The sequence below is a fragment of the Cavia porcellus genome, unplaced genomic scaffold, assembly GCF_034190915.1.
Source record: "Cavia porcellus strain 051 isolate PalLab524CR breed Dunkin Hartley unplaced genomic scaffold, mCavPor4.1 scaffold_7, whole genome shotgun sequence".
NCBI lineage: Eukaryota > Metazoa > Chordata > Mammalia > Rodentia > Caviidae > Cavia > Cavia porcellus.
Window position 1 is genome coordinate 14,865,150 of NW_026947490.1, and position 23,246 is coordinate 14,888,395.

At 54.9% G+C, this 23,246-nt stretch overlaps 2 protein-coding genes across 23 annotated transcripts in view; one reads left to right on the top strand and one right to left on the bottom strand.

The window, feature by feature from the left end:
* Positions 1-14,695, top strand: Slc7a10 (solute carrier family 7 member 10). 20 transcript variants are annotated; one of them, XM_063252588.1, is made up of 11 exons: positions 1-354; positions 8,210-8,414; positions 10,538-10,689; positions 10,950-11,075; positions 11,144-11,297; positions 12,080-12,203; positions 12,283-12,408; positions 12,726-12,822; positions 12,985-13,159; positions 14,024-14,089; positions 14,396-14,695. In XM_063252588.1, the coding sequence occupies exons 1-11, from the start codon at positions 135-137 to the stop codon at positions 14,463-14,465; spliced, it is 1,515 nt and encodes a 504-aa protein (XP_063108658.1). In that variant the 5' UTR covers positions 1-134; the 3' UTR covers positions 14,466-14,695. The 20 variants fall into 20 exon arrangements, with proteins under 20 accessions (XP_063108658.1, XP_063108657.1, XP_063108661.1 ...); XM_063252587.1 differs by having other exon boundaries at positions 12,992-13,159; XM_063252584.1 differs by having other exon boundaries at positions 3-354; positions 14,346-14,695.
* The window catches only part of Lrp3 (LDL receptor related protein 3), a 14,540-nt gene continuing 5,796 nt past the window's right edge, over positions 14,503-23,246 (bottom strand). For 2 of the 3 annotated variants that reach the window (XM_023563993.2, XM_003467208.5), the window contains exons 3-7: positions 20,030-20,168; positions 18,451-18,665; positions 16,936-18,052; positions 16,571-16,703; positions 14,503-16,293 (exon numbers count right to left, since the gene is read on the bottom strand). In XM_023563993.2, the coding sequence (XP_023419761.1) occupies positions 15,709-16,293; positions 16,571-16,703; positions 16,936-18,052; positions 18,451-18,665; positions 20,030-20,168 (2,189 nt within the window). In that variant the 3' untranslated portion in view covers positions 14,503-15,708. Of the gene's footprint in view, positions 16,294-16,570; positions 16,704-16,935; positions 18,053-18,450; positions 18,666-20,029; positions 20,185-23,246 lie in introns of all 3 variants that reach the window. The other variant, XM_063252579.1, reaches the window with a different exon arrangement.

A 23,246-nucleotide genomic window follows, 5' to 3' on the forward strand; every position in this document is an offset into this window, starting at 1 on the left:
GCCGGGCCTCCTTCCGCCTCTCCGGGGCGCGCACCGCCCTGGGGCCGGGGGTCCGGGCCTGGCGCCAGCGCATGCGCCCGTCTGTGGGCGCTCTCCGGGCTGCAAGTGCCACGAGCGCACAGACTGACTGACGGATGGACGGAATGGTGGCCGGCCGGACAGACGGGAGAGTGCAGGGAGCGGAGACACGGCGGGACCGCGACATGACGGGCCACATCCAGCACCCGAACGGGCGCGGGAACCCCAATCCTGCTCCCTCGCCTGCTCCTGGCCCGGGGCCGGGACCTGGCGCCTCGGAGCGGGTGGCACTAAAGAAGGAGATTGGACTGGTGAGCGCCTGCACCATCATCATCGGTGAGCAAGGCCCGGGGCAGACGGGCAGACGGGCAGACGGACAGATGGGGCTGGGGTGGCAGGGCCAAAGGTTGAGGGCAAGGGGCGCCCCCTGTCTGAGGCACGACGGTGGGGCTGTGGGGGTTCGCGCGCGCACCTAGGCTGTGCGTCCTGGACCACGCACTGATCGACCGGTACGCAGACCCGCATGCTGGACACGCACTGGCTGCCCAGCCTCTTGCTCCTGTAGTCCCGGCCGCCCTACACCTTGGCTCGTTGAGAGTTTCTGGTCCCCTCCGCGTCTGAATCCTCCTCCTGTACCTACCCATGGGACTTGCAAAGCAATTACCCAGTTTCCCAGTCTAGGAACTGGAAATAATGACTATAGTCCTGATAGTAAGGCAGGCACCTAGCAAGTACTGGGCTACTTGTGGGCCTGAGTCCCCACAATGTGCTGGCCTTCATGCCGTGCACCTCAGGTGATCCGGTCTTGGAAAGCAGGAAGGACCATGAGTAGACTGGCTGGTGGAGCTTGTACAGAGGGAAAGTGAGTTCAGAGCCTGTGATCATCCCTAGACATGGCAGCAGGTCCAGGAGAGGGAGAAAAATAGACAGTGACTTGGTGACAGCAGTAGGCAGACCAAGCCTGCAAGAAGGCCGCTGGCCCCTAGCTGGGATAGCAGCAGGCTGGGCTCTCAGATCCCAGCTTCCCCCTTGAGAATAGGTCTGTGTGCCAAGCCTCCACCTAAGCGCTTCTGGGTAAGAAGAGGATTCAGGGACATGATAGTGAGATTTTTCTCCCTCTGTTCCAAGTCAGGAACTGGGCTGGGCTAACCCAGACCAAGTTCCTCTAACCTTCCTGAGAGTGACATTTTCTATCCCCTGTGTCCAGAAGGTGGGGCCCTGGCTGTTCTTCACCTTCCCCAGCTAGCAGGAGCTGCTTGTACACACACTGTCACCTTCCCACCCTCAGAGCCCTACACGTGGGGAGCCCTTGGGGATCCACAGAGCAGGGGCTCCACCTTCTGCTCTGCCTCATATTAGAAGCTTTTGGGCCAGAGCTATTGCCTAGCTCTCAGCCATGCTCTACCTCCACACTGAGAGTGGCCCAGGAATCCAGCCCTGGATAGGTGAGTGCACTGTCTCCCTGGTTCCTGCCCGGATGTCATCTCCCGGGAGCTGATCTGGTCCTTGGAGTTTCAGGCCTGGGTGCCCTTCCTGGCTGTTGCTGGAAGGAAAGACTGGTCGAGGGCTCCTGTGCCAAGCCCTACACTCTCTAGAAGCTGTGCCCCAGGAAAGGGAAGCTCATACACCAGGGTTGGGGGGAAGCAGGGGGTCAAAAGATAGATTGTATCTAGAGCTGGCTATATGCCAGCCAGGGGCAAGGAGACACAGCTCCACCTGGGATGCCTCAATAGAGCCCAGCATGTCTGCTCTGTGTCCTACCCTGTGCACTCCCCACATCCCATTCACCTCAGGTCAGTCAGAAGCTGCCAGGTTTCCCACCCTTCAGAAGAGGGCTCTAATGGTAGTGGGAAGGAAGGAGCGAACTCCACCCTGCCATGCTTCTCCAGGACAGGTCCTGAGTTTTCTCCTGCAGCCCAAATGGGTCCCATTAGCCCCTTCACCCTTCAATCCATTCTTACTTCACCACTTCCCCTTGCCTCTAGACCTTGAAATGTGAGCTAGAGTGAAAAGCAATTTGGCCAGCCAAGGATGGTAGATTCAGAAACAGAGCTTGAATAACCAGATACCCAGCTCATGACCCTTAGTGTTAGTCCTATGAGCTCGGCTTGAGGAACTTTGAGGGTGACAGCGGGCAAGAGGCTAACTTGGACAGCAGACAAAGGATGTATCATCCTCATCTAGAATATGACTGGAACTGAGGCCTGATGGTCACTAATCCCCTCAGGGACTCAGCCCTCTCCACCCACTGCTCTGGGGAACCACCATGCACATCCCACCCAACTTCTGTTCCTTTGCATCCTGGAAAACCCAGTCAAAAGCAAAAGTCTGCAAAGCATCATCTTTTAACGTTACAGATCTTGAGAACTTTATATCCAGTCCCATAATCTATCCTTGTTGGGTACCAGAATTTCTAAAGAGATATTCCCGGTAGAGTATATCATTTGTTACTCATTATAATGTCTGCCCCCTCCCAGACTGAGGAGCCAGGCTTTCAGGAATGGAGAGATAGGGAAAGGCTCACTATAGGCAGGCCTGAGACTCCACCTAAACAGTGCTTGCCAGAGTGCAGAGCTGCAGCAGGCTAGGCCAGGCTGGAGGAAGTCGAGCCAGCGAGGGCAGGGCTGTGCAGGACAGCACACCAGCTCTAATGTTTGCTCAGGAAAACAGCTCTTACTGCCTTATGAAAACACGTCCTTTCTTCCTTTGAGTCTCATGTTTACTCTGGAAGATGGGAATTTTCATGTACATTATGCAGATACACAACCTGAGGTTGGAAGTTAAATGAAACTGCTACAAGTGGTGGGCTTGGAATTCAGAACCAGGTTTGGATTCAGCTCTCTGTGTAATGCCTTCCATACTGCTCTGATACTGGGCAAAACTGGGGCAGCTCAGAACCAATGATGAGAGAAGGTTAGGGATGAAGTGGAAACTCAGCCAACCAGGGTAGCCTGGGGTCCCTACTCCACTGTGAAGGTACAAATAGATGGACAAAGAAGTCAGAACTCCCCAGTGGCTGGACATATAGCCTCTCTCACCCTGACTTGGGGACCTTGGCAAGCACCCTCACACAGCCCACAACCAAGGAAGGGGCCTGCCTAGGTCTGCAGAGTGAGGTTACCCTGGGCCTGCCGACCAGGCTTTTCCTTCATCTCTCTGTGTAACTCAAGTCTTGAGCTTTACAGATGTTGGAGAGACTCAGGTGGCTCCTTTCTGACCCCGTATTTCCAGGCGCCAATTGCAGCTCATCCAGCTTCAGCGAGGTTCTTGTCTGTGGCCTCCAGGCCTGGAAGCGCCTGAGCTACTTGGAGGGGATGGACCTCTGTAGAACTCCAGCCCCTCCCCTATGGGATCCTGAGGAGACATCCATTCCAGAACTCGTCCCATTTATAAATGAGGAAACCGAGGACCCTAAACTGTAACCTGCTAGAAGCAGACACCCTAAAGGTGCTGTAGGATACCACCGAGGCCAGAGAAACTGGAGTTACCATGGTAGGGACTTGACAGCCCTAGATACATTCATCTGTTCACAGTGCTGAGCACTGATCTAGGTGCTGGTCACCCAATAGGGGACAAGGCAGATAACTCCCTCTTGCCCTAGAGCTGAGTCCCAGCCCAGGAACAGAATAGCAAACAGGATAAACAAGCCAAGTGTGCAATCAATAGGTCATGGTACGTGCTGCGATCAGACAATGAAGCCAGAAGGAAGACCCGGAGTGCTGAGGATAGGGGCCTGTACGTCAGAGATAAGTCAGGGAAGGGACGAGGTTTGCCTTGTGTGGAGTTTTGCAAGAGGCCTGCAAGTGGAAGCCCGTGTAGGGGCTTTGATTAAAGGAGAACGGGCCAGGACTTACTGTGCTTACTGTGGAGAGGCTGTATGGGCAGGGCAGAGAGTAGGAAGCCACCTGGACATGAGGCAGTGATGGCTTGTGCCAGGGAAGCAGCAGGAGGTGCTGAGAGTGGTTCAGTTCTAGCCATGTTTGGAATATAAAGCCAGGGGACATGTGACGAGCTGGATGTAAGCTGTGGGAGAAAAAGAAGGGACCAGAGCCATGGCTTGAACAGTTGGGAGGATGGCTTAACATTGACTGATCTGAGAAAACTGACAGAACAGTCAGGGGAAAGGAGCAGTAGCCAGAATCCCATTTGAACACATGAAGTGCGTAGTGCCTATATGCCGGATAGTTTTTATGAGTCAGGTGCTGATGTCTATACTAGGGGGATAAATGGAGGAGTTACTAGCAGAAGCCTCCAAAGGAGTGAATGGAGAAAGATGCCTCCCAGACACCCATATTTGGAAGTCAGGCAAGAAAAGGCACCAGCAAAGAGTTCCAGTGAGCCACCAGCAAGGTAAGAGGGAGGCTAGGAGACCAGGAGGAAGAGGGACTGACCAACCTGTTGCATGCCTCATGAGCCACAGAAGATGCAAGCTGGGGCTTGACTGGGGCTTGACTGTTGGATTCAGCATGTGGAGCTCATGGCAATCTTGACAACACAACCAGGGGATAGATATGGTGCAGGTCATGCTTGCTGGGCTGGGTGGAATAGGTCTGAGTGAGCCAGGCAGAGTGCACCCCACTTCTGCTCAGCCCCTCTCTTCAAAGGAAAGCTAGTGAAGCAGAAGAGGCACACCTGCCAGTTAGCAATTCCAGGCATGTCTTGAGTATCCCCACTTACCTCCTTGGAATTCCGGCAAGACCTTAGTGGGTACATCAGTTATCCCAGTAATACGAGGCTTATTGAGATGACACGAGTACATTCCTGTGCTTGGGGAAGGCTCCAGTTAAGACTCAGCAGGGTTGTAGTTGCTCACTCCAGGTAAGGATCCTAAGGAAATCATGTTTATAAAGATAGATGGGCTGGAGTGTGTCCAAGGGTGAGGTCCATAAGTGCCTCCTGTGGCCTCTGATGTGCCAGACAGGGTCAAAGCATGCAGCACCAACTGAGTGAATCGCTTCCTAACCATTCTCCAGGCACCATTGGAGGAGACTCCAAGACAGGTGGTCAGGGTGCTTCAGGGGGGCCAGGAGAGGCCCACCACAATGGGAGACAGGGGACCTCAGCAGACTGTGTTACAGTTACCATACAGTGTAACAGGGGGCATCCTGTCTGCCAAAATCAGACTCAGACCAGCTGTCTGCTGCCCCCCAAGCAAATAACCCCACCTGGTAAATGGGGAAACTGAGGCCGAGAAGGATAGCAATGAGCCAGCTCCCAAATGTTTCTAGGGATGGGAGGGTGCCAGTATCCCAACTTACCTGAACCTCCCTGACTCCCCCGAAATGAGACGCATACATCCCTGCACATCACCAGCAGGTGGTTCATTCTACAGACTTTGCCTCCATGGTCCACCCCTGTGACCTCCATAGTCTGCTGCTGCCATCCAAAAATAGGTCAGCATGCACCGCAGCAGAAATGGGGAACAATGGCCCTTTCTTCATTCCTCTGAGGAGCCAGGGTAAGCTCCATCAGGCCAAACATCTTAATGTGATAAAAAACCGCCCAGTGAAGGATCAAGGAAAAGGGGCAGGAGGTAGAGACTCACTGGAGGCTTACAGAGTGGAAGAACTCATCTCCTCACCTCACTGGCTACGTGGGATGACCTCAAGGGAGCAGACAACACCTGTCCCATTGGATGGATGAGAATGTGGAGGCCTCATTACCCAGCTCTGTCCTTAGCATCTCCCTCCTTCCTCTCATCCTTTGCCTCCTACCAAACCCCCACTCCTGAGGAACCCTGCAGAATCCCACTCACGTGGTGCCTCGAGTGGTATGTGGTGGACTTTAATGAGAGTTTTTTGTCACCTTTAAGCGTAAACTGAGGACAGGGCTGGAGGTTATATAGGCCCAGAGGGAGTAAGGCTCTTGAGGACCTCAGGCATTGGCTAGCACAGAGGTTCTTGGAGCTACATGGGGAGAAGTGCTGAATGGTAGCTGGAGGCCATGTGTCCAAAACAGTAGGGGTGCTCCCTGCCCCCCCAGAGCAGCCACTTGGCACAGGACTGATGCCCCCTTCAGACCCCAATCCCAAAAGACAGGGGTCAGGTATGACTTCCCCAAGGACGACACCTGTGAGACCTCACCAGGCTGAGTTGTGTAGGGAGGTAAGATCTCCACAGGGTGGGTGTCTTGGGGCCCTGAATGCCCCCAGCTCCAACATGTCTAGTTCCTTCCAAGGCTACCCAGCCCCCGCTGGCTTCCAACCTCACTGGCTTTTGGCAAATGCTGCTCAGCCAGGTCCTGAGAACTGCTGCCGGATGAAGTGAACTCAAAGGCCCTCTGGAAACCCAACAGCCCACCCAGGCCCTGGGTTCCTTGCAGTAGATGCAGAAGTCAGTTCCTATGCCCGACCCACCCCCCAGAGTGGACCAAGGACAAAGCTTACCTCTGAGAATTGAGGCCCAGGACTTATTTCATCCTTATCTGGATGTATTTAGGGCTCCTGGGATGTGACCAGAAAGCCAAGTAACCATCCAGACTGAAAATCTGTGTCGACCGGGGGTGGGTAGCACCATGGACAAGGAGTGAATGCAGATTGGCAGGCACCGTTGTGTCCTCGTCCAGCCCTGCCTGTGGCCTGGCAGGTGGAGTAGGAAGCCTCTGCTCTGATGGCCGTGTGACCTCATCCCAAGGTTCTATCAGGCGGGGATGATTCTTGTCCTGGTCCCGCCAGTGTTGGCTCCTTTGTCCACATAGCTTGTGGGTCTGGGATGCTGTCCCCACCCTGAAGCAGACCCCAATGTGAATCCACTGTGCAGGCACCCGATTTATTTGCCCAGGTGATGCCTGCCATGTAACCTAGTCACTGCCCTGCTTTACTGTAACTTCTGGAGAGCTGAGTCTTTTCCCTGGAAATAGGACAGGCTTTCTGGAAACAGCATATTCCACACGCGTGGAACCTTGGGAGCCTGCCACCCCTCCACTCCTCCTCACTGTCCCCCCAAGAGAAGGACTGAGCAAAGCCTGCTGCCCTCACCTCACAGGCAAGGAAATGAGTCCTTTACCTTAAGCCTGGATGCCACTTCAGACAGTAGGCTTAGTTATCTGTTAGTGTTTACTCAGCAGATGCTTACTGAGACCCTGCAGAGAGTGGTGGGGACTGTGGGAACTGCAGGCTGGTGTTTCGCCACCTGCTGGTGAGGTGCAGGCAGTAGATGCAGAATCACCCAAAGGAAGTTGCCAGCCCATCTCTAGCACGGCTGCGAATGAGCTGAGGGCTTCACCCCTGTATCTCACTAGGCCCTCACCACAATCCCATTTTACAGGCAGGATTGGAGACGTGAGCAAGAGCAGGCCTCCGACCTCTGGGCCCCGCCAGAATTTCACATTGTGCACTCAGCGGCATCCCACAGAGCGTGGCAGTCTGTCCAGACTCCAGGCTGGCTGGAGTCTCTGCCAGGCTGCCACCACCTACCTGCCCCTACTGACAACATTCAACACTAAAACATGTCTTTTACTCACCTCACTTGCCCTTGTCTAGGACTTGAGACCAGGAACAAGGTCTCTTTAGGGTCTCTGTCCACAACCTGGGTTCCAACTGAGAGGAAGGCTACCTGACAAGGAATGGAAAGACAGAAGACAAAGAAATCAAGTACAGAGCAGGTCTGTGGCCTGAGAAGAGCAGTTCACCCCAACCACAATCAAGGAGGGGGGTGCTACTCCCAAGCCACCTTATAAATCCAAACTCCAGCCACAGGAGGGTGGCAGGCAGGAGAGTGGTCAAAGCCTCACTTTAGGAGCCCAGATCTAGCCAACAGGTTACAGGGAGGACAAGCAGCTGGAGGCTGGCAATATTGGTGGCCTTGAGCCTGGGCGACATGGTGATGCCCAGGAGTGGCCACCCTTTGCCATTGTTCAGGTGGCTGGACCACCACACCTTGCTGGCTTCACCTCACACAGGAGAGGAGGGAGATCAGAGGAACTCAGAACCCATTTCTAGCAGGAGAACCTGGTTGACTGGACAAGCTACCGTTTCCCATGCTAGGGACTGACAATGGGGCAGATCATGACCCAGAGTGGGCCTTGCCTGGTCTGAGAAATGCAGTGATAACCATGTCTCTAGGCCCACTGCTCTCTCCTCCCCCAGAAAGCACCCCGTTTTCCTTCCTCATGGCAGCATCTGGGCCCCAAAGAGAAGGCTGGGCTGCTGCAGAGGACCTCAGGCCTGATGCCTCCCATCTCTCCCCTGCAGGGAACATCATTGGCTCTGGCATCTTCATCTCGCCCAAGGGTGTCCTGGAGCACTCAGGCTCTGTGGGTCTGGCCCTCTTCATCTGGGTCCTGGGTGGGGGCGTGACAGCTCTGGGTTCCCTCTGCTATGCAGAGCTAGGAGTCACCATCCCCAAGTCCGGCGGGGACTACGCCTACGTCACAGAGATCTTCGGGGGCCTGGCTGGGTGAGTGTGGGACTCTGGTGGAGAAGGAAACAATTTCTCCAGCAGCAGGCCTATTTCCTCTTCTTCTTTCTTTATCACAAGGAGGTTATGAGAGTGATGGAAGAAGAGGGTGGGGTGCCCAGCAAGACCAAGGTGGGTGGCACCAAAGCCTGTCCCACTCTACTGATATCTGCTGGCTCCTCAACCTCTCTGAATCCTCTCTTAAAAAGCTCTTTTTAAGCCCTCTATAAGGGAAGAAGGCTTACTGTCTGAAGCCATTAGACAAGCTAGCACCTAGGTAGGGAGAGCATCTATTGTAGAAAATCCATCTACAATAGAATCCATCTGCATGGGGGGAGAGGGGAGGCAGAGGCCCCTGCCAGAGAACCCCTTCACACAGCTCTCTGGCATTATTTTTATTTTTTTAAATTTAAGTCAATTTCTTTTATTTTTTACTAGTACATATTTGCTATACATAATGATACATTCATCATAGGGAATTTGTACCTGTACATAACATGTCTTAATTCTTTTCTTCCCATTCCTCTTCCTTCCCTTTAATCCTTCTTCCCCTCCCCATTTACAAAAGCTTCATTTCCATTTTTTCCCTACCAATCTCTTTTTTTTTTCCTTTTCCCTTCCTTCCCCTTCTCCCCCTTGCCTTGTTCCCCAGTTGAACACAACATTTTTAATTCACCCATGAATGCTTGCCGGGCACCTACTTTGGGCTAAGGACTTGGGGTGCTATGATAAAAAGATCTGTGCTTGTCCAAATGTTGATCATAGAGCAGAGAGAAACAGCTCCTCAAACATGAGGCAACCTAGCAGATCCTTGTTTTGAGGACGTGTACCAGAGGAAGCAGCCACGCAGCAGAGAACCAGATGCTCACCACCTTAGGAAGGCTCCCACAGCAACTGTGTTTGCACCAAGCCTTGCACAAAGGATAGGTTTATGGGAGCCTGAACAGAGGGCCTGATGGCTGGGGCCAGCACAGTCTGCTTTCTGTGGTCAGGTTCAGGGCAGGCAGCAAGGCTTGGAAAAGACAGGAGATTGACACTCTTGCTCCACATGAATCTTGTCAAGAGACCCTCCAGGTAGATTCCAGAATCACTCAGGAACCCTATTCAGGATGTGGCAGCCAGTGTGGCATAAGGGTTAGGTGGGTGCAGTGGTGGGGAGGACACCTGCTGGCCCATTTCAGAGGCCCCATAGAAGGTTCACCTAGGAAAGGGAGGAGCAGACCTCATGTAAGGATTCTCATGTTTCTGGGGTCTGCAACATATCTAGAGTGGTGCTTGGTGAGCTCTTGGATGAAATGTCTGGAGCTCAGAGGAAAGGTCCAGGCTGAAGTGCACAGAGTTGGTTCTGAGGGGCTTGGACAAGGGCCCTGAACTGGGCAGCCTTGCATGTGGGTCCATGGCTGCTTGCCTCTGAGAAGAGGCTGGGTCTCTAGGAAGCGGAACAATCAGGCTGTGGGCCTGGAGAGAACACTTGGGGAGAAGGTGAGGGAGAGAGGAGAACAAGCATCTACCCCATGGATGCCCACAAGGAAGGAAGATTTTTGAGCCAGAATATCCCAGAAGCCAAGGCACTGGGGGCGGGATGCAAATAAGGGGTAGGAAACTTGGCTGCAAGTCAGTGTCCCCCGTACAACTGTCATCCTCAAGGGTGGGCCAGGAGCTAGAACCACTCCGAGGATAGGCCCTCCCTGGGACTAGAACTGAGCCCCCAGCCCCATGGGTTCCCTGCATAGTCAAGATTCTGGTACGTAGGGCATAAATCATGCCCTTCCCATAGCCAGGCCCCTCTGCAAGGTCCCCTGGGCACGCCAACTTCCTCCCTTTGGAGCAACTGTAGCTCAGAATCCACCATCGTGAGCCACAAGGCTCTGCTGGGAGCCATGGCTGAAACCACAACTACAGGTCCGGGACAGCCCACCCTGGCTGTGGATACAGCCCATGGTCAAGGGGTGTAGGGGCTCATTAAGGAAGGCGTTCCACATCCTTCCTAATACCTGCCCAGCGTCACCCCTACCTCCCTAGCCTTGAGTGCCAGTCCCAACATGACCGAGAGCCCCACACCTGAGGCAGGTCACTGGGAGGGCTGGGGATGCCTGTGCCACTCTGGTCCCTGCTCCTTTCAGATTTCTGCTGCTCTGGAGTGCTGTGCTTATCATGTACCCCACCAGCCTGGCCGTCATCTCCATGACCTTCTCCAACTACGTGCTACAGCCTGTGTTTCCCAACTGCATCCCCCCTGCCGCAGCCTCCCGAGTGCTCTCCATGGCCTGCCTGAGTGAGTCCCCAGATGGCCCCTGGCTGGACCTCTGTCCCCAGAGCATCCAACTGCCCCACCCCACCCTGCTGTTAGCCCTGGGTGCAGGGGCAGTTGGGTGGGACCCCACCCCCAGGTGCCCGTCCCTTACAATGCCAGTCTCAGGACCTGGGATTCCCACGTTCAGGCTGCTACAGGAAATGTCCTTCTCTTGACACCTGGGCTAGACCTCGCTGGACCCACAGTGAGGGTCTCAGCCCCAGGTGCCCTTTCTTCCCCAGTGCTCCTGACATGGGTCAACAGCTCCAGTGTGCGCTGGGCCACACGCATCCAGGACATCTTCACAGGCGGGAAGCTGCTGGCCCTGTCAATCATCATTGGCGTCGGCTTTGTTCAGATCTTCCAAGGTAGGGCCAGGGCGGGAGTGTGGACAGGGCTGGCAAGACTGTACTAACCCCTTATGTCTGGACCTCAGGACACTTTGAGGAGCTGAGACCCAGCAGTGCCTTTGCCTTCTGGATGACACCTTCTGTGGGTCACCTGGCCCTGGCCTTCCTCCAGGGCTCCTTTGCCTTCAGTGGCTGGAACTTCCTCAACTATGTCACTGAGGAGCTGGTGGACCCTCGAAAGTGAGTGGGGCACCCAGCCAAGCACTGGGAAGGGGCAGGCCCATTGGCGAGAGAAGGAAGGCATCTGTCTGCACAAACAAGGGTCACCTGTGACTCACCCTAGCCCTCAGGAGGTCTCACTTGCTCCCCATGGGAATGGCCCTGGAAAGGAACAGGAATGCTGGTGTACAAGCCTGGGCCTGGTCTGGGAGGCTGTAGATACATCAGAGCCCCTTACTGGACCTCAGAAAGCCTGAATATCATTATCCTTCTATAATAGATCCAGAGATTTGAATTTGGCCCAAAATTACACATATGCATGCAACATGGTCCCTACAGCAGAAGCCAATGACTCCATCTGATGCTCAGCCAGTGGTCTGGACAGGGAGCTATTGCAGCCTAGTGAGCTAATGGATGGGAAGTCCCAGGGAAGACCATAGACCTGCAGACTGGTCTCCATGGGCACTTAGGGGATTTACCAGGCTGATTTTGGCCTTCTACAGTTTTCTCTTCATGTAGACACTAATTAGATCTTCCTTTCAGGATACAGTGTTCCCTCCTCCCCCATCTGCCCTTCCTTCTGCCAACCTGTGATCAGGTGGGAGTGGGGGAAAGGTAGGGAGCAGTGGTCCCTATGTCCTGAGCAACAACACTACCCTACTTTTCTGCCCCAGTGCTCCTAGATGGGGGCCAGCATGGGAGACTGAGGCTCAAAGCTGCTCCTATTGCTGGGTCCCCTGGTCCCTCCCCAGATCCCATCCCTTGCACCAGGAGCGACATTGATGTCCTCTGACTGTCCCCAGGAACCTACCTCGTGCTATCTTCATCTCTATCCCTTTGGTGACCTTTGTGTACACATTCACCAATGTGGCCTACTTCACAGCCATGTCCCCACAAGAACTGCTGGCCTCCAATGCAGTGGCTGTGGTGAGTGCAGACCCCTGCCCAGCCCCCAGCCCCCAGCCCCCAGCCCCTAGCCCGCTTTCCACACCAGCCTCACCCTCAGCCTTTGTTCTGTGCTCACTTAGACCTTCGGGGAGAAGCTGCTGGGCTACTTTTCATGGATCATGCCTGTCTCCGTGGCCCTTTCCACTTTTGGAGGGATAAATGGCTACCTGTTCACCTCTTCCAGGTGACTGGGCTGGAAAAAGGTGGTGGGGTATAGCCAGGCAGGTGCCCTGGTGTGGCGAAAGCTGTGCTGAGGACCAAGGGAAGAGAAATGCTGAGTGGATAAAACTGCTAGTAGCAAAGGTCTGATCCCAACGCTAAGATAAAAAAAAGCAAGAGGAAGGCTAGATGAAGGGAATAACTGTCTGATAGGACTGCTAGGGCCTGGAGCAGGTCAGTGTGACAACTCAAGAAGGACATCAGGTCCCCAGCTGAGACCCAGGATTTAGCTAGCAGGGAGGCTCACAGTCCCTATTGGTATCTATTTGTCCCTACTCCCAGGCTGTGCTTCTCTGGAGCCCGAGAGGGGCACCTGCCCAGCCTGTTGGCCATGATCCATGTCAGACACTGCACCCCTATCCCTGCCCTCCTCGTCTGTGTAAGTTGGGAAGGGGAGGGCCAGCAGAACACGGACTCAGGGTCACTCAGTAATGTAGGACATTCTGGGTAATGGCAAAGATTGGTCCTTGGCTGTGATGGGCAGCATGCATGGGGAGAGGGGAATGGATGGGACCCGCCTGACCTCTTGGTGTGAGGCCAGCTGTCAGCCCCAGGTCCTCTCCCAGTGTGGGGCTACGGCGGTCATCATGCTTGTGGGAGATACATACACACTCATCAACTACGTGTCCTTCATCAACTACCTCTGCTACGGCGTCACCATCCTGGGCCTGCTGGTGCTGCGCTGGAGGCGGCCGGCACTCCACAGACCCATCAAGGTGAGGCCCTGGGCAGACAGGTTGGCTCATGTCCTACCCCTTCATCTATGCCAAGTACCAGGAACAGAAGCAGGTGACAACAGTAACAGTGATTGCACCTTTTGCAGAGTGCTGAGCTTTATATACAATGACATATTCCCTCCTCCCAATGGTCTTATAAGAACAGTCCCTGTGTAGAATTAGGGAAAATTTCCAGTCCAGAGTCAAAGTCACACAGGCTGCCAGTGACACAGCCAGCATTCCAGATCACACATGAAATCAGCAGACCATAAACTGAACCCAACCTAAGCAATTTAATGATTTAGCAAGACCCTGTCTCTAAGTGACAAATAAAAAAGGACTGGGATATAGCTTGGTGCAAAGGCCCTGGCTTCAACCCTCAGTACCAGAAAGAAGAAGAAGAAAAAAAAAAAAAAAACTTCTATTTGCATATAAATCCTTAAGTGGAGAAGTGTTCCGGGACTGAAATCTGAAATGTGGAACACCAAAAAATACTTGACCTCCAACCAAGCCCGAGCAAGTATGCATACAACTGCCTTGTGCAGCTCAGAGCTGATGAAACTGACAAACCCTCAGTGGTCCTGCCAACCAGGCAATCCATGAATTAACTTCTGGCACAGCGAGCTGGAAGGGAGCGCCTTGTCAGGCCCCAATTCTGGAAAAGGGAGGAAGCACCTCAGACCCTTGAGGGTGGGGCAAGGCGGGAGAGCTGGGAATCCTGCACCATTGCTCTCCCGTCCACCCTCGCTCAGGTGAACCTCCTCATCCCTGTGGTATACTTGGTGTTTTGGGCTTTCCTGCTGGTCTTCAGCTTCATCTCGGAGCCCATGGTCTGTGGGGTTGGCATCATCATCATCCTGACAGGTGTGCCCATTTTCTTCCTGGGAGTGTTCTGGAGAAGCAAACCAAAGTGTGTGCACAGACTCACAGGTGAGCCGGGGAGCCTTGCTGAGGTGCCCAGGGCTTAAAGAGGGGGCCCACCTAGGGTCTTGCATCCGCAAGGGTGGGTAATGTGGAACCCGGCCATGTCCCCTTGTCTCCCCAAGAAGTGGTTGCAGCCTACCTGCAGAGGGAGCAGCTCCCTGAAGTCGCCTGCCCAGGGGTGGTACCTGGAGGGGGGTGTCTATCCCCAGGGATCGGGCCCCAAGGCCCCTGTCCGTCTGTCAATCTGTCTGTCTGTCCTCAGAGTCCGTGACACGCTGGGGCCAGGAGCTGTGTTTCGTGGTTTATCCTCAGGGCTCCCCCGAAGAGGAGGAAAATGGTCCCTGCCATCCCTCCCCACTGCCCACAATGGACAAGCCCTTGAAGTCACAATGAGATGTTTGTAGAGACCGAAGCAGCTGTTTTTGTTTACATGTTGTTTATTGAGGTGTTTTGCAAAAACTTTTTTTTTTCCTGGAAAAAAGAGATAAGACTCTTAGAGGCCTGTCCTAAGGAAGCCCTGGCAATGTGGACATGGCTTCCTGTCTTAGCGCTGCCCTGCTAGCTTTTCCTGAAAAAGGCCTATGAATAAACAGGGCTGGTTGTTTGCTTGTGCTCAGGGGAGTCCCTGGTGGAGCTGGATTGGCGTGGGTGGTGGCATACTCCAGTAGGGGGCGCATGTGTTACTAGCTGGAAAAAGTGCCATAGCTCAGGAGGTCTTCCGTATTGTGCAGCTTTGCCCCTTGAACCCTGCTGGCTCCACAGGGTCTCAAACTACCCTGCCCCTCACCCAGATCTCTCCATGCCAACCTAGCATCAGCCCCCTGGGAGAGTCCGGGGATTCCTGGCTAGGATTATCATTCTTCCCTGAAATGACCACAGAGTAAATGCCAAAACTTCCAAAGCCTCTCCTTGGTCTACATTGGGGAAACTGAGACCCTAAGGCAGGATAGGATGGGTTTGACCTCTGACTTTTGCAGCCCTGGCCTCTATCTCCTGTGAAAGCACAGAACAGCATGTCCTGGGATCCTCTAACCCATGCCCTCATTGCCAGCCATTGTGACCAGAAGACAGACCCTGCAGCCAGAGGGAAAGGGCACCAGCCTGGCCAGGCCCATGCTGCCACCACAGGCAGGAGGATGGGGCAAAGTCTCCTAGCCCAACCCCTGCTGGGAAGGACAGCAGGAGGATTCAGTGTGGATAAAGCAACCAACACTCTCCAAGCCCCTTTCCCTCCTTACTATAGCTCCTGGCACAGATGGGGACAGGGAAGGCAGCTGGTGCCACCATGGGGTAAATGAAGCAAGAAGCCACAAAAAACACTCCATGGAGCCCTGTCTATCCCCACCCACTTTTCTGGAAATGGCTTCCCAGGTCGGAGTTGGGGAGGGGCAAGGGATAGGATGCTTGTGTATATACAAGATCCAAAGACGTGTTCATCACTACAGTCAGCCCCCTGCCTCCCCCACTGGCCATGTGCACCCAGGGGTGTGCTATGCTGATGTCACTGCTGGCTGAGGGCCATGGACTGGCCTCTTTCTTAAGAAAAGACTCAGAGGCAGGGTAGAAATGACTGTGTATTCCCTGGTTAAAGCGGGGCTGTGGCAGTCACCAGCATGTCCTGTAGGTCAGCAGACCAACAGGGCCTCATCGTCACTGGCCTCCAACATTGAGGAACAGGGTGGCAGGGGGCTCCGGCAGACCCCCAGTGGCTCTGCTGAGTGGGGGCCTTGGGTGCTGCTGGCTGTGGGAGCCTGGGGCAGGGGGTCCTGGGCCAAGCAAGACTCAGGAGCTGTGTCCACAGTGGTCGGGCTGTCCACCAGAGGGTCCCTGCAGGCTTTTCTTTCCCTGTCCATAGCTCTGTACTCTGGGTCTTGTAGGCCTGAGGGCAAGGTCACTGAAGGTCCCACCTCTGATGCATGGCCAGGGGCACTGGTTGGCCCATCCCCAGGTGCTCTGGGGCTGCCTGTGTCCATGCAGGGGGCTGAGAGGTCTGGGGTGGCCCCTGGTCCAGGGTGGAGAAGCCCATCACCCAGCACTGTCTGTGAGGTGCGCGCAGCAGTCAGCAGTGGGATCTGGCCTCGAGGTGCTCGTGGCCGGTGAAACAGCCGGTTCCAGAGACGGCCAAGCCTGCGGCGGTAGGGGCCTCTGCGGGAGGCATGTCGCCTCATCTGTCGTCGCATGGCTGTGCGAAGGTTCTGTAGCACGGAGGCCTGGAGGATGGGGCCACAGCTAAGGGACTGGCCAGGCCACTCCGGGGCAGAGGTTAGCATACCCCCCAGGGACCTGATGCCCAGGACACTAACTTGTGTCTCTCCACCTGGCTGCTGCCCTCGGCATCAGCCTGCCCACACCTCACCTGCCCCTCCTTTGATCCCTGAATCAGCCTAGCCCACATGCAGTCCCACTCTTGTCTCCTGTTCTTGGGTGCTGTCTCAGGTCCAGCAGGAAGACTGGGGTCTGTGAGGTAAAATACCCTCTTGGACTCACCTGAGACGCACTGTAGACAGGGAAGTCTTCCACGGGTGGGATGAGGCCCTGTGCGATGAGCTGGCCGTAGGATGGGGGGGCCTCCCGCCTCACAAACTCAGCCTCCAGGCGTGTCATCTGAGTCTCGAAGGCCCTGAAAGCAGGAGGCAGAAGGAAGGTTGTCGGAGTTGGCTGGGATTTGCCATAGCAATAGGACTTGGGGGGCCCACCTCTCTACCCAGACATTGAGAGACTCCTAGACCTACATGCGCAAGAGCTGTCCCCAAGCGGATAGCCCACACCTCCACCTGCAAACACACAGCTGAGTACACACAGTGGGCCTGCGACCTTTCTCAAAGAAGTGCTGGGCCTGATGTAGTACCCACCTGTACTCCTGCGTGCGCAGGGAGTAGAGCTTGAAGGCACAGCCCAGGGCAATGACCAGCAGCAGGCCACACACCAGGCTGCCGATGAGTGCGGCAGTGATGACCTTGCGGGGCACAGCGGCCAGGCAGCCGTGCTCATCGCTGCCATCCTGGCAGTCCTCCTGGCCATCACAGCGCCATGTCTCAAAAATGCACAGGTTGGTACCACAGTGGAAGGTGCCAGGCTGGCAGGAGAAGCAGTTCTTCTCATCAGCACCATCAGGGCAGCTTTTCTGGTTGTTGCAACGGTCAGCAGGTGTGTAGCATAGGCCACTGCCCCCCTCACAGGGGTACTGGTCAGGTGGGCAGGCAGGGCAGCCTTGCTCATCCCGGCCGCTGGCACAGTGCCACCAACCATCACAGCGCTGTGGCTCTGAGAAGCAGCCCTGGTCCCCTGAGCCACTACTATCCCCATCCCTGCTGCTTCCACATGGCTGCTCCCATGGAAGGCAGTAGCCCTTCACCTGGTAGGTGGCATTGAAGCCATGGCCCGCGCTGCGGGCACGGGCATGGTAGGCCACGGTAAGGCGGCCCTGTGCGGCCTCGAGGCTCACTGGCCGGTGGTTGCTGCGGTAGGACAGTGTCTGTAGCAGGCGGTCCCCACGCTCGCCCAAGCCCTCATACACCTGCACGTAGTCGTCGTAACCCAGCCGTAGCTCCAGCTGCAGCAGCACGCGCCGCGGATCCTGCGTGTCTACCAACCACGTGCAGTGAAGGTCTGAGGGCCCTCGGGCTGCACCAAACAGGTCTGGGGAAGCGAAGGAGCCATAGAAGCTGCCCAGCCGCCGGCCACATGCCAGGTCAGGGCAGCCAGCTTCGTCAGAGCCATCACCACAGTCCTGGGTGCCATCACAGCGCCGCTCCACTGGCAGACAGCGTGTGGAGCGTGCCCCACTGCAGGGGAAGGTGCCCCCTGGGCACAGGCTGCCAGGTGACTCAGAGGCGGGTGCCGAGCAGTTGCCTTCATCAGAGCCATCTCCACATTCATCTACAGTGTTGCACTGCCATGGGCCCGGCAGACACTTGCCGTTGTCGCACCGGAACTCATCTGCCTGGCAGGACACTTGGCCCAGTTTCCCTGTGGGCAAATGGGTAGCAGGAGGCAGTCAAAGGAGGGAAGATTCCCCTTCCAGCGCACCAAGACCTGGGGCCAGGAGTGGGCAGATCAGCATCTCAGCTGGGCCTCTGCCGGGCCCAGGAAAAGGTAGGACCAGCTGATAATAGGCAGAGACTCCTGGGATGCCCAGCTATGCTCGGTCTCTGACCTGACTGACCATAGGCTTATGAGTCCCCCTTTTAGCCAACCTGTGAAGGCGATCAGTGCTGCTTGACAGCCCCACCCCCATCTTATGATTGACAGGATTGGTCAGGGGAGACCCTAAGGGAGCAGGAGGCCATGAACAGTTCTACCCTGGCTGGAAGCCCACACACTGAGTGCTCTGTGATGTCCCTCCCCTGCCCTGCAACCAGTATCACCTCGGATGTAGGAGAGGCGGAAGCCTTGGGCCTGGCCAGAGCTGGAGGCATCTGAGTGGAAGAAGATCCAGACATGGTCACGGGCAGATATGAAGGCAGGTGGGATGGCAGAGCCGCAGAGCCGGAAGGCCTCCTGGCGAGGCGGGGCTGCAGGGCCCAACAGGAGCCAGTCCAGGGAGCACTGGTGGGACTCTTCCACATCAAAGTTGCGGAAACTGCAGGGGCAGAGAGGACCATGGAAAGGGATGAGTAGGCTACCCAGGACAAACATAGGGTGGTCAGGCCAGAGCTTGTGGCAAGGATGGCCAGCCCAGCCTTTACCCACCACCCCTGTCCCATGTCTCCCGAGATGCCTGATTTCTCTACTCGCAGGGAATCAAAGGCAGCACCATGAAGAATCAGCACATCCATGGACAGTAACCGTACACTTAGCTCTGCTGGAGTTCTCTCTTCCCCTCCATCAGTACACACAGCACCCTCAAGCCAAAGTCAGAATGGGGAATGTCAGGAGCCCCTGCCACATTTGCCCAGTCTCCAAATCCCTCCCACACTAGGTCAGCTAGGACAGACCAGCACAAGCTCCCAAGCATGGTACTGAAGCTGATGCTGTGCCCTCAGAGCTAGCCAATGCTACAGCTGAATGAAGTCACCTACAAACACTAGCCCTGGTCTCCCTGTCCCACAGCCTTAACCCTGTGGCCATGGAGAAACTATAGGCACAGAACCCAGGACAGCCCTTGCTTATGCCTGGTACATCTATACTCTTTGGTTTTTAAATTTGTTTTTGCAGTGCCAGGGCCAGAACCCTGGGCCTCACTCTTGCTAGGCAAGCACTCTAGCACTGAGCTACACCCCCAAGCCACGTCCATGTCCTTTGGGGCTATGGAGTAATTGGGCCTAGCAGGCTTCTGGACATAGGCACCTAGGAGAATTACAGCAGACAGAACCCTAGCCAGCTGTCCCCATGACCACCCCCAGAAGGGCCTCCAGCCTCCCGATGCTCCCTCTGACTGCCTCATACCATTTCCCTCTACACAGCACTACCGCTAGAGGCTCCAGCCTAACTCCTGTCCCTGCTGAGACCACCCAAGCCCCCTTGGGAGAAATCTGTTATAGGCTCCATGCGACTTGGCCTTAAGCCTCCCTTGCAGGACAGAGGACATCTGCCATGGCCAAGCTATGCCTGCTAGTTCACAGGGCTGCATTCCTTAGACTCCAGGAACAGGAAGAGCTCCAGCTCAGCCTCCCCCCTCCTCCCTCGCCCAGCCACAGAGACATGGGCAGCTGGGTAGACTCATGCACCCATGTTCCTAGCTCCCACATGGTCACATGTCTCCTCAGACATCTGCTCTCACCCATGCCCTCTGCACCTATACAGATGTGAGCGCACCCATAGGCTCTTTATGGCTGTTCAAGCATAGGCTTGTGCAAGCATACACGTGCTCGTGCACACATGCACATACTCACAAATCTGTGCATACCTATGCGTGAGCCCTCCACAATCATCAGATACACACACATGCTTACTCAGCACATGCAGTCTCACATGGATTCTCCCTGACACCCCAGACCCTTTTACCTGATGGTGATCATGTCCCCGCGGTCTCCCTGGATGTACCAGCTGCAGTTGGTGCCTGGTGGGTAGTTTAGGGGCCAGGCTGGGCTGTAGATGACACCACGCCGTTCTGTGTGCTGCTCCAGCTTCCCACTGCAGGCCGCTGTCAAGAGAGGAGGCTGAGAAATGCACATTCCCACCTTTAGGTGAAAAGCAAATTAAGGGGTACTGCTTGACCCCATGGCTTAACCACAGGCTTTCCCCATGGAGATCAAGTCCAGCCAAGGGCGTCCATGACAGGGGCAAAAGATTTCATGGAAGTGCCGTACACAGGAATGTCAGGGAATTCACTTGAACCCAGGGCAGTGTAGTCCCCAGGCCATGCAATGTGCCCCCTCCACTAAGGGCACTAAGAATAAGCCATCATCAATTCCCATTAGTGACCAGCACCTCCGCAGTATACCACCATGGCCTCAGGGCCTTCTGCACCCTAGGCCTACTAAGCCTACCTAGGCCATCTCACTATGGTTCCTGCCTGGCTTTCCTGGGGCTTGCCAAATGCAGATCTCAGCCCCAGGAGGACAGGGGCTTTGTGACCCAAATCATATTTACTGAGCACCTACTACGCACCAAGCAAAAGTAATAGGCAGGATGAGTAAGTCCAGTGAAAGCCCTGCCTGTGGAGCCTACGGGTAGAGAGAGACTTAATGTGGAACCCCTGAAGAAGTGAAGGTTAGGAAACAGGCCTTGAGGGAGGCGGCAATGTCCAGAAGTGCAAGCCAATTCTGAGACACTCCATGTGGAACTGGGGTTTTTTCCTGAGTGTATGTGGGACACCACTGGAGATGGCTATTGGAACCAGAAGAAGAAACTGAGGCTCAGAGAAGGGAAATGTCTTGCCTAGGACCACACAGTCAGTGGGTAGCAGAATCAGAATTCTCTCTGGCCCTCTGGTGGGCTCAGTCTCTCACAGCCAGCCCTACATCAACAAGCATTTGTGGAGTGGCGACTGCATGATGTGGTGGTGATGAGCACAGAGCATTCCATCAGCCAGAGCAGGCAAGGAGCCCCTCCAAACCACTGGCTTCCCAGCTGAGTCCACCCCACTTGAAGGGGCTGCCCTGATGTTCCCAGGGCCAGGCAGTGGCCCTTGTACTTTTCTGCAATGCTCTGGTTTATCTGACCTGGCCCATGGCAAAGACAGGGCCCATTTTACAGATGAAGAAACTGAGGCACAGGGAGAAAGGTGATGATCCTTTTCCCCATGCCCAGTGACATTACTTCCTCCTCTTCCACAGGAGACACTTTGCCCTTTAGACCCAGAAGCTGAATTTCTCTGGCTGTTGGCAAACCTCTATGGAACCCCAAATAGGGCAGTGGCAGAAGGGAAGAAAGCCCTCCAGCGTCCACTCATACTTTTTTTTTTTAATTTTATTTAAGGAGAAAAAAAAGCAGAGAAGGGGTACAAGTTATACAGATTTACAGAAAAAAGTAAACAGTAGGAAATCACTAGTTAATGGATTACATATTGTCATCTTAGAAATAATTGTTCAAGTCACAAAATTAAAGCTTGTAAAGTGGACATTCCAACAGTGAGACTGCAAACAGTTCTGTTCAATGATCCAATAAAACTCGGTGATATCATTTTCTATCTTATACACTTAAACATACATGCAGTTATATCATTCAGAGCACTTTCTTTTCCTCTCTTTTGTACAATGACAATTACACATTTTGGGTTGTCCACTCACACTTTTAAGACAAGCACACAGAGTGCCTACCCACCGTGCCTACCTCATCCCTCCCAAAACTTCTTCATCTTCCAAGTCCCCAACGTCCCTTACATAGTGGGGAGACTTTGGTGGGTGCTCCCCCGCCCTTCTGTGCCACCCTGACTCCTGCTTAGCTTTAGCCCTCAGGCTTCAGTTGCCCTCTCGGGAAAGTCTTCCCCAGGGCACCCCCAGTGCAGTTTCCATCCTGTCCTCCACCTATCCCTCACAGCCTCTGTGTGCTGGGATTGGTAGCTGACAGGCTCCCACAGGAAGGCAGTGCTGCGATGCTCTGATCCTACGCTCTATCCCCAGCCGCCTGCACATTGTCTGACCTATGGCTGGTGCCCATGAGGATGGCTCACTGCAGCATCTGTCCAGGTGTCCCCTCTTAGGGGCCAGCCATGACCTTGGGGTCTTTATCCAATGCTGTTAACTACTAATTGGTCACCCACACTGACAGCTCTCAAGAATATCAGAGTTAGACCAGAAATGCCACCTTTGGCCCACAACAAGGCTGGCCACCTTCAGGCCTCTGTCACAGCCTCAGCACTCCCAGCTTGAGTAGGTACAAGCCCGAACCTCTGTACCTGGCCTCACAGGTGATCCTGGGAAGCAGTCACCCATCTCTCTGTTACATCACCAGAAAAATGGAAGCAATGCACTCCACTCCCAGCAAAGGGCAGAGCAAGCTCCAACCCAAACGTGAACATGGCCCCAGCTCCAGCCTGGCTCCTGCTGGCGGGTGAGGCCACCAACCGCGTGACCTCACCGAGACCCCTGCTGACCTGGGATTCTCGGGGAGATTTCTCCTTCCTGAGAGTGCTGGACAAAAGGGTCTCAGGAAGGAAGGGCCACTGAGGATGGGGCATATCATATCAGAGCTGGGCACACAACGAGTCTCTAAAGCATGTGCTAAACCAAGTACTGGGCCACAGTCAGGGCACTGAGTCAGTAAGGGTAGGGACCAGCTTTGGGTCATCGGTGCCCTCAGCCCCAAGGACAGACTTTCCCTAGAGGATGGACCCAACCCTGTCCATCTTGTCTGGGCAGTGGCAAAGGTCAGATATCTGACCCACACTGGCCGCAGGCCTTCCCCTCAGGTATCTCTGGCTACTTTGCTCTTCCAACCCACTGCCCAGCCAGAAGACCTCTCCCTCCTGCCTCTCTGTCTAATCACCTGTTCAGGAAGTGGAGGCTTGTCACTCCAGATGCTTGCACCACTGACAGCCAAGCTGTGCCTCTACACAGATAAAGCACTGAGTTCCCCTAACACACATCAGGTGGGAATCAAGGGCACCAGCCCTCAGTTAAATGTTTGCTGTTTTCCAAATGGAACCAGGAGACCAGCTCTGTAGAGACTAGAGATTGTATAGTGCTGGCCCAGCCTCACTCACCCACAGGGAAAGTGGAGCAGGAGGCAGGGCGAGGAGCTGGGAGCTGCGTCCTGGGCTGACTGGCTGCCACTTGAC